The sequence below is a fragment of the Phyllobates terribilis genome, unplaced genomic scaffold (genome assembly GCF_046119375.1).
Source record: "Phyllobates terribilis strain yellow unplaced genomic scaffold, ASM4611937v1 Scaffold_1__5_contigs__length_1240528914, whole genome shotgun sequence".
NCBI classification, from domain to species: Eukaryota; Metazoa; Chordata; class Amphibia; order Anura; family Dendrobatidae; genus Phyllobates; species Phyllobates terribilis.
The window spans coordinates 1,175,514,604-1,175,528,198 of NW_027362761.1; the positions used below are offsets into that span (position 1 = coordinate 1,175,514,604).

The 13,595-nt window shown below is 34.3% G+C and overlaps 1 protein-coding gene across 2 annotated transcripts in view; it reads right to left on the bottom strand.

Moving 5' to 3' along the window:
- Window positions 1-638: 638 nt before the first annotated feature.
- LOC141163725 (immunoglobulin kappa light chain-like) overlaps window positions 639-13,595 on the bottom strand; it is a 281,315-nt gene continuing 268,358 nt past the window's right edge. The window contains exons 3-4 of one of the 2 annotated variants that reach the window (XM_073649174.1): window positions 6,388-6,422; window positions 639-1,168 (exon numbers count right to left, since the gene is read on the bottom strand). In XM_073649174.1, the coding sequence (XP_073505275.1) occupies window positions 846-1,168; window positions 6,388-6,422 (358 nt within the window). In that variant the 3' untranslated portion in view covers window positions 639-845. Of the gene's footprint in view, window positions 1,169-5,422; window positions 5,461-6,387; window positions 6,423-13,595 lie in introns of those variants that run through there. The other variant, XR_012250826.1, reaches the window with a different exon arrangement.

Below are 13,595 nucleotides of genomic sequence, written 5' to 3' on the forward strand. Positions count from 1 at the left end.
TGAATTTTACATAGCCTTTCAGGTCTATGTCGAATGTTTAGTCCAAGGGATATTAAGTGAACCCTATTTACACAGATGGCAGGAGGGTGAGTGGAAATCTAGAAGGCGATTATGGGAGTCCTACATACCTGTGCCTTTAAAGGGTTAGTCCAGTCCAAAAATGTTTTCCCCTCTAATCAAGATAGGGGATAAGTTACTGATTATTGAGGGGGACCCTCAGAGATCCTGAGTTTGGAGGTATTGGTTTTATCTGGCAGTCCCATATATAGCAGTGGTCAAGAATGTGCATCTTTGCTACATTCAAGATGTGATCTCATGGTCAGCAAGATATCCTCTTGTCTATGCATAAGAGGTAACATTCGGAGGGGACTTCTAGTCACCCCTTTTTCTTCCTTTATGGTATCTTTTTTTATTATTTGATTTTTATAACCTTTAATTTTGAACATTTAAGGATAAGGTAAGAAACTCATTGAGTTTAGTGACCTGTTTATGTAATTTACCTCTGGACAGAGAGAAGTTCTCTGCTATGGATAATTTATGAGGGTCCTCAATGAAGAACGTCCTTTAATAAATCTAATACAGATTTATTTATTTTTTTAAAATAATTAAAGAATAAATAATTACAAACCAAACTAGTATGAAGCAGAATATTTTTTTATTTATTTTTATGACATATTAAGAAAAGAAGCAGAAAACAATTATCATTTGTTTCTTTTACGTGATTTACAATTATACAGAAAGTTGTTTTTTGCCATATATGATCGCATGGCATATATAAGGCGTATTATGTTGTAAATCGACATACAGCACGGAATGCATTAAATAGAGAAACAGGGAAAAGTCTCCTAACACTCTGCCGTCTTGAAGCTCTTCGCCACCGCTGAGGACAGAGTCTTATGCGTCACCTCACACGCTATTTCAGTATACTTTCTGTACTCCTCAGAGCTGAGGGTGAGCATACTATTCATTCTGTAGGTATTGTCTTCATCCTTGATATAGTCACTGTCCTTCACATCACTGGTTACAACCTTTTTGTCTGCCTTCCATACCACCTTGACATCCCTTGGGTAGAATTTTTCGATCAGACAGACACTTGTTGCTTTTCCTATATTTAATTCTTCTTCAGATGCACGGAAGATTGATACAGAAGGAGCCGCATCTTCTCTTCCTGTAACAAAGAGTGGAAATGGTTTAGTTATTTCTAAAGTAAAATGGAGAAAATGTATTTCATGTAGAAAAAAAACACTTGGTCGCACATTTGGCAAAGTCTAAAGAACAGCAAAGCTGAATATTAAAAAATTGTATGTAAGAACAACAAAATTATATATTATTACTCCAAATAAGTAGTATTATGTTAAGTATCTATCTATCCATATCTATCTATCTAAGATATGTGCCAATCTATCGATGATGTGCTAACCTAAGTTTTTCTAATCTTTAGATTTGCTTTGGTTAAAAATAAGAATATTAACTTTACTTATCCCCGTGCTACCTTAGCTATACCAGCAATGATAGATAGATACATATATATTAGATAGATAAATAGACAGATAGATAAAAGATAGATAGATAAAAATAGATCAAAAATGAAAAAAGGGACTTTATTAGCCCATATGGTGTGGCAACATTTCAGATGTGAACAACCTTTCTTAAGCCACAACCGAAACGTTGCCGCACCATATGGTCTAATAAAGTCCCTTTTTTCATTTTTAATCTTTTAGCGTGCTGCCTGCTTTTCTTATTTTTATCTACAATACAAACTGGATATTTGTTTGGGAGGCTTACATCCACAATTACTTTACCAATGCTGTTCCAATTTATTCTAATAGATAGATATATAGATAATAGTTGATAGACATATAGATAGATAGATAATAGCTAAAAGACAGATTTGTATTGTATAGATAGATATAGAGATAGATGGTAGATAGATGATAGATAGATGATCGATAGATAATAGATTGATAATAGAAAGATGATAGATAGATGATAGATAATAGATAGATAGATAATAAATAATAGATAGATGATAGATAGATAATAGATAGATAGATAATAGATAGATGATAGATAGATATAGAGATAGATGATAGATAGATAGATAGATATAGAGATAGATGATATATAGATAATAGATAGATGATAGATAATAGATGATAGATAGATAGCTATGGATAGATAGATTGATAGATGATATATAGATAGAAAAATAGATAGAAATAGATGATAGATATGGATAGATAGATATAGATAGATATTAGATAAATATACATATATAAAGAGATACAGTACAACCTCTATAAAATAGAGACGATCACTTCTAACCTAAACTAGATTTTTGACTTTCAACTCCCTTTTGTCCTCTAATAATTGTTGAGTTCACCCACTTCTTTGAGAGGACCATCCTTCAAGAAGTTCTGCACTTGTCATTGTTTAAAATAACTAATAAAGATGACATAGGACAGAACTGGCACCAGCTGCACTCCGGTATATCTGCTATTGCAGTTCGTTGAGCATGATGGGGACGCACAGGTGTGCGGATGTCTCATGAAAACTGACATTTTAAAATCTTTGGGGATTATAATGACATAATTCAGAACAGATGGTCTGCACGGTTAGCTATTAGCAGCAATCAATATAACTATATTCCTTGTTAAAAAAAATACTATGTGAATAGTATATAAATATACTGTAATAATGATGTGAAATATACTATATCACCTGATAAAAAAAATCAATAAACTTAATTTTATGTTAAGTACAAGTTCTCTAAGAAGCGGATACAAGTAAGCCTTACTGATATGTTGATCTTAAATGTCACAATTCTAACACTAACTTTTTTTTCAAGGACTTTTTTACACTTATTATTGCAATAGAATGATCTATTCCTAGTTGTAAATTGACTTTATTGTAATTTTACCTAATTTGAAAAACTGTGTTAAAAATCTTAATTAAAGGCAAATAACATATAAAAAAAAACCAATTTCTAAAAAAAAACACTTAAGAATGTTGTTATAAATTGGATACCTGTAACAATGAGTATTTTTTTTATTTTAATATCTAATAAATTTAATAAGTGATCAATGATGAATGGAATGATAACTTTTCGATGACCTGCTATTGAATACTGAAAATATTAGACTTAGTTATGGAGCATTACTTACTTCTTCATTTTATCCTATGTCATGGCCCAAGATGAACCACAATAACTTATTGTAGTTACTTCCTCATACAAATACTCAGATGTGTAATTAGTTTTAGTCACTTTAACGGTATCATTTTGGAGCATGTTAATAAAATAAAGTTTTTTAAACTTTTTTTTTTTCAAAAAGTTTAATTTTTGTTACTCGTAGTTTAAATTCTAAAAAATACTAGAATATTAATTTAAACCACAGATATATAATAATTCTATATTTAATTACTCTGTTAATTTACATTTTGAAAAATAAAAGGATTAATCATTTATGCCATAGAAGAAAAAAAAAAACATGAAAATTCCTAAAGGAATTCTATATTGTGACTTAAATATCTACTTGCTATGTCATGATATTTATGTGGAAAATACACTAAACTTATTATACAAACCCGTACTAACTTTTTAAAATTTCTTTTTAATCTTTTTTCAAAAGTTAAAATTGGATGGTAGTCTAAATGATCACTATTAGCCCCAAAAATCTTAATTCATGGATGTGCCTTCATTATTACTCACAGCAGGTGCCTATTTTTGTGCTCTCCACATTTTACCTTTAAGTAAAATTACCTACACTCACTCCTAACCACACGAAATAATTAAATATTTAAAAAAAATCTATTTTAATAAAAAATATGTTATATTTTTGTATAATTTTATTACCTACGTAAGAAACAAGAATACATAGAAAAAAAATTAAAATGAAAAGAAAACATAGCAAAGTAATGAGAATAGATACTTACCAAGGAAAATAAAAGAAGATAAAAGTTTACATCTTAAAGTATACTTACGTTTAATCTCTACTGTGGTTTTGCTGCCAAAAGTGCGCCACAGTAGATACTACCTCTATACTCAACGTACAAAAACCTACTGTATACTGCATTGCCTTAAGTTTCATGTCCTCTTGAAGATCACTTCTATGTAACTTTTTTATTGCTTACTTTACTTATTTATTAGTTAAAACTTAACTCTAGCCAGAACGATCCTTATTCCCCACAACCCTAAAATCCCTAAAGAGACCATATTTAAAAAAAACATATTTGCTAAAAGCAATAAAAAATGATGGTAATACTATCATAATATTCTAATATAATGATATGTAATAATATCATATATAAGTATATGTATATATATATATATATATATATATATATGTGATAATTTATAATTATATGCATAATGTCATATATATATAAATATATATATACATATATAAAATAATATATCATCATAATATATTGATTCAAGTATATTTAAAAACTAAGACAAAATGAGTGTATTACCTATGATAACTCTATCATAATATTAAAATAATATGTTTTATGTATTCCCATTTCTATATATGAAATCACTATAAAATTTACTATGTACCTGATACAAAAACCCAAACTGCTATGGTTAAAGTTACCTCACTATTATTCCCAGCTGGCACCATATACGTTTTTTTGCGCTTTTTTTGGTATTTTTTTTTTCTCTTAAGTCAAATTAATTAGATTCTCTCAAAGCCAAGTAATGCAATCAAATATCTTAAATATATTGAGATATACAAAAGCAAAAAAACCCCCATAAAATTAATAAGAATAACATAAAAAAATTGTGAAAGTTAAAACTTACATTTAAAAATGTACTTACGCTTAATTTCTACAGTGGTTTTTTGGCCAAAAGTGAGCCACAGTAGATAGTTCCCCTATAATCATTGTACAAAAACCTATTGTATCTACCTATTACTTACTGTAACTTTTTTCAATGTTTTCTTTATTGTTTTACTAGGTGAAATTGGAATCTAATCAGAATAACCACTACTTATCAAAAAAAAAAAATCTTAATCTGTGATTGTGGCAATTTTTAAAATTATACTTTAACAATTCATAGAAGAAAAAAAATTATCATATTTGGTAATACTATAATCTGCTCTAAATCATATATGTTATGATTTCTACGTGAAAAAATCTCTCTAAAGTTAACTTTATTCATCGTATAAAAACCCACAGAGCAGTGGCTAAAGTTTTAAACCTTACTATTACAGGTATATCATGAATATTTTTACTTTTTAATTTTAACTGAAATTATTTAGATTCATTTAACGTCCATCGAAATAATAAAAAATGTTGAATATTTTTTTTTTTAAAGAGCAGGTTAAAAAGATATACAAAAAAACTCTAAAAGTAACAAGAATAGATTCTAATCAAAAATAATGAAAAACATAAAACTTACATTTAAAGGTGTACTTACGTTTGATCTCTACAGTGGTTTTTTGGCCAAAAGTGAACCACAGTACAAAGTTCCCCTATAATCGTCATACAAAAACCTACTGTATACTGCTGTGGCTCAATTTACACATCATCTTTAAAATTACCTAAATAGTGAAATTTTTAATTTTTACTTTAACTTTTTATTTTTTTTTCAAAATAGGACCTAAAAAGAACGGTCATTATTTATCTCCCTTACCACCTAAAATCTTAATTTATGGTTGTACTCAATTTTTTATTGATCTAAAATATACATACTGAAGTCTTAGAAGAAAAAAATGACAAATATGGTATATATTTGTTTGCCAAAAACAACATACAAAAACACATACCACATGCCAAAAAAAAACAACTTGCAAAAAAGGTAAAAAAAATAACAAGAAGATATGCTAATCAAGAAAAAAATAAAGAAAGATAAAACTTGCATTTAAAGGTATGCTTACGTTTAATCTCTACAGTAGTTTTTTGGCCAAAAGTGTACCACAGTAGATAGATCCCCTATACAAAAACCTCCTCTGTAGTACTGAGAATCAACTTACATGTTCCCTTTATCTGACTTTTTAATGGTTTTCTCCACTTTATATTTTTTTAAAAATGGACTCTACCACAAATAACCATTAGCTACTCCCCCAATATTTATCTAAGGTTGTGCCCCTTTATAAACTAAAGTATACCTACCAAAGCCGTAGAGGAAAAATAACTAATATATCATAATAAATTAATCTATTACCTATGGTAATACTATAATGATATTTTTAAAATAGTGTAGTTAATATAATTTCTTACTATACTATAATTTCTATGAGGAAAGTTACTATTCACATAGTACCAAGAAAAGATAAAAAAGGCAGAAAAAATAAAAACCAAAACTTATAAAAGTAACAAAAAAGAGATACTAGTCAAGAAGAAAACGATAAAGATAAAACTTACATTTAAAGATGTACTTACGTTTAATCTCTACAGTGGTTTTTTGGCCAAAAGTGTACCACAGTAGATAGTTCCCCTTTACTCGTCATACAAAAACCTACTGAGGATCAACTTACATGTCCCCTTTAAAGTCACCTACATTGTGTAACTTTTTATTAGCTTTCTCTACTTTATATTTGTTTTAAATGGACCCTACCACGAAAGACCATTATCTACTCCCCGAATATTATCTACTCCACGAATATTTATATGAGATTTTGCCCATTTCTAAATTAAACTATAAACAAAACTAATATGTTAATATATCACTTATGGTAATACTATAATGATATTTTAAAAATAGTCTAGTTAATATAGTTACTTACTGTACTACTGTATAATTTCAATGTGAAAATTAACTGTTCATATAGCTTCCAGAACAAATAAAAAAAAGGCAGAGAAAAAAAAACAAATGCTATAAAAAGTAACACGAATAGATACTAATCAAGAAAAAACGAGAAAGATAAAACTTACATTTAAAGGTGTACTTACTTTTAATCTCTACAGTGGTTTTTTGACGAAAAGTGTACCACAGTAGATAGTTCCCCTATACTCGTCATACAAAACCTACTGAGGATCAACTTACATGTCTTTAAAGCCACCTAAGTTGTGTAACTTATTAATAACTTTCTCTAACTTAGATTTTTTTTAAATAGACCCTACCACGAATGACCATTATCTACTCCCCGAATATTTATCTAAGATTTTGCCCATTTCTAAATTAGACTATACATACCAAAGCCGTAGAGAAAAAAAACAAAACTAATATGTTAGTATATTACTTATGGTAATAGTATAATAATATTTTAAAAATAGTGTACTTAAAATAGTTACTTACTAAACTATCATTTCTATGTGAAAAGTTACTATTCATGTAGTTTCCAGAACAGATTAAAAAAAGCAGGGAATAAAAACAAAACCTATAAAAGTAACAAGAATAGATACTAATCAAGAAAACACCAGAAAGATAAAACTTACATTTAAAGGTGTACTTACTTTTAATCTCTACAGTGGTTTTTTGGCCAAAAGTGTCCCACAGTAGATAATTCCCCTATACTCGTCATACAAAAACCTACTGAGGATCAACTGATGTCCTCTTTTTTTTAGTCATCTACTTTGTGCAACTTTTTATTTGCTTTCTTTACTTTTTATTTTTATAACATGGACCCTAACAAAAATGCCCCTTATCTACTCCCCAAATATTAATCTATGGTTGTGCCTATTTTTAATTAAATTATATATACAAAAGCGAAAAAAAAAATAAAAAATTGCTATAAACATCATACAAAAACCCCTTGCATTTATTCGTTATTTCACACAGCACATGTTTTTGTGATTTCCAAAACTTCATACTTTTGCAGGTAAAACTCTTTACTCTATTATTATCTCTAGCCTGCATATTTTTGGGGCTTTTCTTGTTATATATATTTTTAAATGGAAGTCAAATTACCTAGATTCACTAAAATCCATGTAAAATAATCAAATGTTTCATACATTTTTTATTGCCAAAAACAGATAAAAAAGCACAGAAAAACCAAAACTTTTAACAAAATGAGAAAGATAAAGCTTACATTTAAAGTTATACTTGCTTTTAATGCCTGCAGTGGTTTTATTGCCAAACGTGTACCGCAGTACTTGTACAAAAACTTACCGTATACGTCTCGTCCTCTTAAAAGTTATTTACATCACGTGATGTTTCTATTTAATTTTTTGAAAACTTTTTATTCGTTACACCACTACTTAGCCCCTCAAAAATTTATAGGAGAATAAAAACCTCTGCTTTACAATAATAAGGTCAATAATGCTCCAAAAAGATGAACAAAAACAAACTGGATAAAGACACAAAACTAGTCACAATAAGCTGATACAGAATAAACAATGCTTACATTTAAAGGTGTACTTACGTTTTATTTCAACCTTGGTTCCTTTACCGAAAGTCCACCACAGTGACAAGTTTGTGTTACCTGACTGTACAAAAACCTTTCTTAAATATGAAGGGTCTTTGGGGTTTATTTTGCAGATGTATTTCTAATTTTAGCTGAGGTTAAAATACTTCAAAATCAGTCACCTGAGGAGAAGAAAAAAAATTACATCAAATGACTTAACCACATCCCGTCACCTCACAGGGTCCTTGTGTCATAATGGATGTGCCACTTTCGATTAGGCTAAGTTCACTCAACGTATACATTTTTTTTTTACGATTTTCATCCAGAAAAAAAACAATTTTTCATCAGTATCCTCATTCATATGCCAAATCCCCCGCCCCCCAAAAAATATATATATTGTTTCCTCTTTTAAGACGAATCGGATACTATATGGCTGATCTCTTTGGGATCTGATAGTTTTGCGCATGCGTAGACTTTATCTGAAATATGGAAGAGACTAGAACTTTTTGATATTTTTTTCCTGTGGACATTTGGTCAGTGTTAAAAAATTGATCATCTGAACAGTCCAATTGTATAAAATTCGTCCGAGTGCTCTCTATGTACGTTTTTTCCACAGACATCACGCAGAAAGGAAATAGGGGGGGGGGTGTGAGCATAGCCTTATTTATTTATTTTACTCACTTATATAGTGCCATTAATTCCACAGCGCTTTACAAACAATATCATCGCTGTCCCCATTGGGGCTCACAATCTACATTCCTTATCAGTCTTTGGAGTGTGGGAGACAACTGGAGAACCCGGAGAAAACTCACATAAACAGGGGGAGCTCATATAAATCCAGTGTATCTTCACCCTGGGAACGCAATACAGGGACTATTGTTGACTAACATCATTAAAAACCTCAAAAACATCTCCAGAATCTGACCTTTTCTTACCTTTGTTTCTGCAATACTCTTACTGTTGCTCTTATTCATTCTTGTCTGGACTATTGCAGCTCTCTACTATAATCGGTCTGCCTCTTACTAAACTCTTACCTCTCCAAACCATCCTGAATTCAGCAGCCAGGATCATATTCCTCTCCAACCGCTACACCGATGCCTTTACCATGTGCCAGTCATTGCACTGGTTGCCCATCCACTGCAGAGTCCAATATAAACTTACCACTTTCACCTACAAAGTGCTTCACAGTTCTGCACCACCCTATATCTCCTCTCTCATCTTGGTCTATCACCCTACCAATGCCCTCCATTCCGCTAATGACTTACACTAATGAGCAAAAGGGTAACAATGTTTTGAACTTTTGACTTTCAGACTCCATATCTCATCATCCACTACTGCTTTGAACATGAGACTACCGTCATTTTATAGACAATCATCTTGGCTATCGAATACCATAAATTTGACTTGCAACTATTTAGCATATGATTAGTTATGCAGATTCTTGTCATGTCACTGCATTGGTACTGTTTTTCTCCTGATGGTGGAAAAATCTTTTTCTTCCGGTATACTACAAAATACAAACTGTTCTCATAGCTAAGTGTGTTGTTAGGTTGATTCCCAAGCAAAAAGGACCCTGGTTCAGATCGAGGAACAGCCATGAAGAAGATTTCCCAAGAAAAGCGAAACAGCATCATCCAGCTCATGGTCTCTCGGCCAAGAAAATTGCCAAACTGCATCATGTGACAAGCATTACAGTTGGATGAATATGAAATGAAGTCCATCCATCCATTTAAACGCCAAGAGGTGGATGTTAGGCGTCGGTCTGGTGCTGGATTCAAAATGGGTCCAAGACCTTCCGTGGTCTCCCATTCCAGGCAAGCACAGGCTGATGCTGCTCAGCATCATTGTCAGCCCCAATGACTAGCTGTTCCACGAGCCGTGCAGATTGTCTCCCAGGCATTTGTGCCTAGCAGTGTTAAGCATAGGCTGCAGAGGGAGACAGGGCTTGTGGAGTTTAAGTCCAGGATTCGCCACACTGAGCATGTCCGTGACCTGGCGGATCATGATTGGTGGGTTGGCACCCACCTGACTCGGTGACCTGGCACCGCCTGATTGGTCCACGGGTTTCGTCACCAATAGCGCGTCGGTGGGCAGGGCTTAGTCTTTAAAAGGCCCGCCCACAAAGATGGCGACGCGCTCAGATCATTTGAGCTGGTTGTTTGTGGTGTGCATGCTGAAACTCTTGGGCTCCTCTAAGAGCCATTTTTTTTTCAGGCAGGTAGCCATATAGAGCGGGTCTGCTCAGTCCGGTAGCACGCCGGCTGAGTGCACGAATACCCGGCGGGTATCACACCCACATACTAGCGCCGACTGCTATAGCGTAGCGCCTGTACCGAAGACAGGGCTACTGCTCCTAGTCCGGTCACACGTCTCCCTGCGGTTCTTGGAGATTGTGTGAACCGCTTTAGTGCCAATCCCCATAGCGTAGCGCCTGTATCAAAGACAGGGCTACTGCTGTTCCCACGGTCGCACGTCTCCCTGCGGTTCTTGGAGATTGTGCGAACCGTCTTACCCTTCCGTGTGCCTTAACACGAAGGATTAAGATAATTGTTAGGTGCGTCGCCGGTCGCTCTCTCCTCCGTGCAGTTAACGGAGATAGAGCGTACCACTTTACCCGGTCTGGTGTGCTGTTAACACGGACGGGTTATCTGTTTAGTTGTCGCTTTTCCTTTCCACCCGGAAAGTGTTCGGCAGCAGTCCATTAGGCTGCATTGCGGACCCCGGGGTCGGTTGCGTTCCATTAAAATAAAGTTGTCTGCAACCGCCCTCCTAACAGTGGACGTCCAGACAAAATATCAGCGTCAGCAAGTCAACTCATCACAAGGTCTATCAGTTCTGGTATGACAAACATGGCAGTAGAGGTGTCTCGTATGCATTATAGTGAGATCACAGAAGTTGATGTAAGCACAGTGTGACTTGCGACTTGCATTACACAAGTCGGCAATGGTGGATCAAAAAAAGGTGAAGAAGCCTTGACTTCAATATTGTTATAAGAAGCGTCAGATTGAGTTTGCCAAAAAGTACGAAAAGTGGACAGTAGAAGATTGGAAACAATGAGATGAAAGTCAATAGACTAGGCTCTGATAGGTGCAAATGGCTCTGGAATGATTTGCTAATGGACTGAAAAATTTGATAATGAATCGAAAAATTGAAGAAACTATCAAGTTTGGTAAAGGAAGCCTGATGATATACAGTACAGACCAAAAGTTTGGACACACCTTCTCATTTAAAGATTTTTCTGTATTTTCATGACTATGAAAATTGTACATTCACACTGAAGGCATCAAAACTATGAATTAACACATGTGGAATTATATACTTAACAAAAAAGTGTGAAACAACTGAAAATATGTCTTATATTCTAGGTTCTTCAAAGTAGCCACCTTTTGCTTTGATGACTGCTTTGCACACTCTTGGCATTCTCTTGATGAGCTTCAAGAGGTAGTCACCGGAAATGGTCTTCCAACAATCTTGAAGGAGTTCCCAGAGATGCTTAGCACTTGTTGGCCCTTTTGCCTTCACTCTGCGGTCCAGCTCACCCCAAACCATCTCAATTGGGTTCAGGTCTGGTGACTGTGGAGGCCAGGTCATCTGGCGTAGCACCCCATCACTCTAATTCTTGGTCAAATAGCCCTTACACAGCCTGGAGGTGTGTTTGGGGTCATTGTCCTGTTGAAAAGTAAATGATGGTCCAACTAAGCGCAAACCGGATAGAATAGCATGCCGCTGCAAGATGCTGTGGTAGCCATGCTGGTTCAGTATGCCTTCAATTTTGAATAAATCCCCAACAGTGTCACCAGCAAAGCACCTCCACACCATCACACCTCCTCCTCCATGCTTCATGGTGGGAACCAGGCATGTAGAGTCCATTGGTTCACCTTTTCTGCGTCGCACAAAGACACGGTGGTTGGAACCAAAGATCTCAAATTTGGACTCATCAGACCAAAGCACAGATTTCCACTGGTCTAATATCCATTCCTTGTGTTCTTTAGTCCAAACAAGTCTCTTCTGCTTGTTGCCTGTCCTTTACAGTGGTTCCCTAGCAGCTATTTTACCATGAAGGCCTGCTGCACAAAGTCTCCTGTTAACAGTTGTTGTAGAGATGTGTCTGCTGCTGGAACTCTGTGTGGCATTGACCTGGTCTCTAATCTGAGCTGCTGTTAACCTGGTGACTCAGATAAACTTATCCTCAGAAGCAGAGGTGACTCTTGGTCTTCCTTTCCTGGGGCGGTCCTCATGTGAGCCAGTTTCTTTGTAGCGCTTGATGGTTTTTGCAACTGCACTTGGGGACACTTTCAAAGTTTTCCCAATTCTTCGGACTGACAGACCTTCATTTCTTAAAGTAATGATGGCCACTCGTTTTTCTTTACTTAGCTGCTTTTTGCTTGCCACAATACAAATTTTAACTGTCTATTCAGTAGGACTATCAGCTGTGTATCCACCTGACTTCTGCACAACACAACTGATGGTCCCAACCCCATTTATAAGGCAAGAAATCCGACTTATTAAACCTGACAGGGCACACCTGTGAAGTGAAAACCATTTTCGGTGACTACCTCTTGAAGCTCATCAAGAGAATGCCAAGAGTGTGCAAAGCAGTCATCAAAGCAAAAGGTGGCTACTTTGAAGAACCTAGAATATAAGACATATTTTCAGTAGTTTCACACTTTTTTGTTAAGTGTATAATTCCACATGTGTTAATTCATAGTTTTGATGCCTTCAGTGTAATGTACAATTTTCATAGTCATGAAAATACAGAAAAATCTTTAAATGAGAAGGTGTGTCCAAACTTTTGGTCTGTACTGTACGTAGGGTTGTTTCACAGCCAAAGGCATTGGATACTTTACCAGGATCAATGGTGGTCTCAATACTGAGCTATAAGTGAGTATTCTACACGACAAGTTACTTCGTACACTCGAGTACTATGGGTATGAAAAAGACAACATAGTGTTCCAGCAGTTCAACGACCCGAAGCATACTTCGAGATTGGCGAAGAAATGGTTCAATTACAATGAAGTAGAGGTGCTGGATGGGCCCCCACAGTCCATAGACTTCAACCCAATCAAACACGTGGGTAGAGTTGAAGAAAAAGTTTTATACATACCCAAGTGAGTCAAACAGTATGCATCAACTTTGGGAACTTGTAGAAGAGACCTGGAATCAGATTTTGGTCAAGACATGCTTGTATCTAATTGAGAACATGCCCAGATGGATTCAGGCAGTGTTGAAAACCAAAGTTGGATTTACAAAATACTAACAAAATTATAACCATTAAAATTTAGATTTTTAAGAGCAGAACAGTAA